Source organism: Procambarus clarkii, chromosome 10 (genome assembly GCF_040958095.1).
Source record: "Procambarus clarkii isolate CNS0578487 chromosome 10, FALCON_Pclarkii_2.0, whole genome shotgun sequence".
Taxonomy (NCBI): domain Eukaryota; kingdom Metazoa; phylum Arthropoda; class Malacostraca; order Decapoda; family Cambaridae; genus Procambarus; species Procambarus clarkii.
The window spans coordinates 45,881,104-45,885,692 of NC_091159.1; the positions used below are offsets into that span (position 1 = coordinate 45,881,104).

Here is a 4,589-nt window from a genome sequence, read left to right on the forward strand (position 1 = left end):
ATTCGGTGCTTTTAAAATGCTAAGCTAACCTACATGCGTAAATACATAGATACACAGATCTACGTATGCCCTACATAAAGTGTTTGATGTGTCTTTTACATAGTGTCATTAATGTACATTCACAAAGGTGAAATGTAATTCTGATCAGCTTCCATATATACTTTATACCCATACGTATATTTAGTCAATTGATTGATTGGTGAAGATTAAGCCACCCAAGAGGTGGCACGGGCATGAATAGCCCGTAAAACCTTACATGCTTGTTGTTGTTTTAGATTCAGCTACTGGGAACAAAAAGTTCCAAGTAGCACGGGCTATGGTGAGCCAGTAGTGAACTTACCTGGCACAGGAGCGGGCTATAACCCTAACTTCAATGTAACAGTCAATGTCTCAGCTTAACCATATAGAACCTGGGAAATACTAAGCTTCGCAAGCTGAAATGTGAATGGAAGTAATAATGTTCAAGACATATCTTGGGAGTTCATCCTAGCACTCTGACGTGTAGCCTCATGTTCACACGTACACTTTAAGGAATAACTAATAAAGGAACGATATCCTTTTGTTTGAAGAGAATCTTCCATCCAGCAAACGCCATGAGCTCGTTTCCCCCTCAGGCATTCACTTGTCAACAACAATTCAAAATATGAACTTGATTGTTAGAAAATGTACCTAAAGAATGAGTGATAAAAATACTGGTGCAGCAGATGGATGAAAAAATTAAACTATTGTTTGAAATTATTAAGTAGCCGCTGTTGCAAAGACGGTTTGTTGACAAGCATAGATGGTTTGTTGACAAGTATAGATGGTTTGTTGACAAGTATAGATGGTTTGTTGACAAGCATAGCTGGTTTGTTGACAAGCATAGCTGGTTTGTTGACAAGCATAGCTGGTTTGTTGACAAGTATAGATGGTTTGTTGACAAGTATAGATGGTTTGTTGACAAGCATAGCTGGTTTGTTGACAAGCATAGCTGGTTTGTTGACAAGCATAGATGTTTTGTTGACAAGCATAGCTGGTTTGTTGACAAGCATAGCTGGTTTGTTGACAAACATAGATGGTTTGTTGACAAGCATAGCTGGTTTGTTGACAAGTATAGATGTTTTGTTGACAAGCATAGCTGGTTTGTTGACAAACATAGCTGGTTTGTTGACAAACATAGATGGTTTGTTGACAAGCATAGATGGTTTGTTGACAAGTATAGATGTTTTGTTGACAAACATAGATGGTTGGTTGACAAGTATAGATGGTTTGTTGACAAGTATAGATGTTTTGTTGACAAACATAGATGGTTTGTTGACAAGTATAGATGGTTTGTTGACAAGCATAGATGATTTGTTGACAAGCATAGATGGTTTGTTGACAAGTATAGATGGTTTGTCGACAAGCATAGATGATTTGTTGACAAGCATAGATGGTTTGTTGACAAACATAGATGGTTTGTTGACAAGTATAGATGGTTTGTTGACAAGCATAGCTGGTTTGTTGACAAGCATAGCTGGTTTGTTGACAAGCATAGATGGTTTGTTGACAAGTATAGATGGTTTGTTGACAAGCATAGATGGCTTGTTGACAAGCATAGCTGGTTTGTTGACAAGCATAGATGGTTTGTTGACAAGTATAGATGGTTTGTTGACAAGCATAGATGTTTTGTTGACAAGCATAGATGGTTTGTTGACAAGTATAGATGGTTTGTTGACAAGTATAGATGTTTTGTTGACAAGCATAGATGGTTTGTTGACATAGATGGTTTGTTGACAAGCATAGATGGTTTGTTGACAAACATAGATGGTTTGTTGACAAGCATAGATGGTTATATGGGTGAAGGAATACTCTTTATGGAGCCTCGATATATGCCTAACATATATCATATAACATATAACATCTATAAGTGCTTAGTTCTTGTGAAAATTGTGAAGTTGTTTAGTCAGAGTTGATTTTTTTTGGGGCAGATATTTTGAGGCAGGTATTTTCTCCCCTGATTCCATGTATGACTAACCATCCTGTGAAATGGGAATATTAGATGAACTTATACTGTAGCAATTTTTTTTTTGTATTTATACTGTGTAATCTTTCAAATGAAATAGGGTAACAGCACATTGCTGTGTATACCTAAGCTTGTTAATAATAATAAAATAACATGAATATATATATATTATATATATTTATTATATATTTATATACTGTATATAATGTGGATGCCTGTCCTGACACAATGAATTATTAATTATTAACTGTGGGTTATCAGGCTGGCAGTATTAGTATTAGTTGATTTGTTAAGTAGTTGACTAAATATCAATATGGCTAAATTCAGTTACATCTGTATTAGTCTCTAGTTCTTCTCCTGTCTTAGTCTTCAGTTACATCTGTATTAGTCTCTAGTTCTTCTCCTGTCTTAGTCTTCAGTTACATCTGTATTAGTCTCTAGTTCTTCTCCTGTCTTAGTCTTCAGATTCAGATTCAGATGTTTATTCAGGTAAGGTATATACATACAAGTGATGTTACATTAATGGATTGATATATAGATAGAGCTAGTACATACAATGCCTAAAGCCACTATTAGTCTTCAGTTACATCTGTATTAGTCTCTAGTTCTTCTCCTGTCTTAGTCTTCAGTTACATCTGTATTAGTCTCTAGTTCTTCTCCTGTCTTAGTCTTCAGTTACATCAATTATTTATCTCCTTGATATAATTTACTCAGCCCTTGACAAAAATGAGTTTCCGATTGGACTCTTCATTGACTTGAGAAAGGCCTTTGATACTGTTAATCACAATTACCTCTTACGTGAACTCCATCATTATGGAATCCGAGGCCATGCACTGGACTATATCCAATCCTATCTTAGTGCTAGACACCGATGTGTAGCCATCAATAATATAACCTCTCCCACTCTACCAATAACCGTTGGAGTGCCACAGGGCAGCATCTTGGGACCTCTCTTATTTCTTATATACATCAATGATCTGCCTAATGTCTCTAACATTCTGAAACCTATTTTGTTTGCTGATGATACTACCCTCATCTACTCTAACCCCAACCCACATACACTAAATAATGTTGTTAATAATGAACTAAAAAAAGTCCACTTATGGATGTCAACCAACAAACTAACACTCCTCAACATAGCAAAGACCTACTACATCTTATTTGGAAGCAAATCTACAAATGCAATTCAGCTTCAGATAGATAATGTAAACATTAGCAATAAAAATGATGGAAAGTTTCTTGGCCTATTCCTAGACAAGAGACTCAACTTCAGCACCCACATAGAACACATAACTAAGAATCTAAAACAGTTGGGATACTCTCCAAAATCAGATATTATGTACCTAACTCTGCTCTCATCTCTCTATATTATGCACTAATCTATCCCTATCTTAATTATGGTATCTGTGCATTGGATTCAACCACTGCAAACCACCTCAAGTCCATCATCACCCAGCACAAATCTGCTATCAGAATAATAACAAATTCTGCTTTCAGACAACACTCAGCCCCCTTGTTTAACTCCCTAAACATGCTAAACATAATCTCACTCCACAAATTCTCTTGTGTCAATTACATTTACAAAACCCTGTTCTTAAATGCAAATCCTGCTCTGAAACTCTCCCTGGACAGATGCAAAAGGACCCATTATCACCACACCAGAAATAAATATCTCTTTGATATCCCCAGAGTCAAACTTAATCTGTGTAAACACTCTGCAAATAAAGGGACCCAGTCTATGGAACTCACTCCCTAATGAATTGAAAAGCTGTCCAACTTTTGCGTCATTCAAAAACAAAACTAAAAAGTATCTAATTTCATCTTCATAGTTTTTACCTTGTTGCTTTAAAATTGCACTGTATCTATTGCTACCAAATCTCCCAATCTTTATGTACCCAATCCGAACATCTTTACCATTGTGATCATTGCTGTCTTCTTATATGTGCTGTCAATCTGCTGTATGTTGTCTATTAAATTTGTTCAAATTACCAATCAAGCTGTCAATGTAATCAATCAGAGCTTTAATATACTTACTAATCTCTCTCATCTCATTTTTTTCTTGCAATGTATCTGTTATCATTTTATTAATTCTGCTAGAATTTACCTACTTAAAATTATCTGTTAGATTAAGGACCTGCCCGAAACGCTGCGCGTACTAGTGACTTTACAAGATTGTAAATACTATGCTATGTATTCTCACAAGCCCAATGTACCTTCTTGTATATAAATAAATAAATTTAAATAAACATCTATATTAGGAATTCTGTACTCTGCTTCCACTGGTGCATATAAAAATTTCTGTTTTTATTACATATTTCAACGTTTCAGCCGGATTAAAGTGGTTTTACGTGTACATCTTCTTTCAATCATATAAACATTAAATGACTAAAATCAAAATAGAAAACTTCCGCTCTTGATTTTGAAATGGGCTGATGTAATAGTCCACTCTTAACAAATGTCTAACTTCGTCTATTACAAGTCCTTCAAGGGGTTTACACATAATTTTATGTTATAAATATATATAAAGGATGTGATAGGTATATTATAGAGGAGTAGAGTGAGAGTTGTATAGAGGTGTAAATAAGAACCATGAGAGAGGCGAGGT

At 35.3% G+C, this 4,589-nt stretch overlaps 1 protein-coding gene across 1 annotated transcript; it reads right to left on the minus strand.

The window, feature by feature from the left end:
• Window positions 1-722: 722 nt before the first annotated feature.
• Window positions 723-1,868, minus strand: LOC138363348 (zonadhesin-like). The gene has a single exon (XM_069322376.1). It carries the CDS (start codon window positions 1,866-1,868, stop codon window positions 723-725), a length of 1,146 nt encoding a protein of 381 aa, XP_069178477.1.
• Between the last annotated feature and the right edge of the window lie 2,721 nt (window positions 1,869-4,589).

Bases quoted from the DNA above. Each gene is read 5' to 3' on its own strand.
- LOC138363348 (XM_069322376.1), bottom strand. From the start codon at position 1,868: ATGATATATGTTAGGCATATATCGAGGCTCCATAAAGAGTATTCCTTC.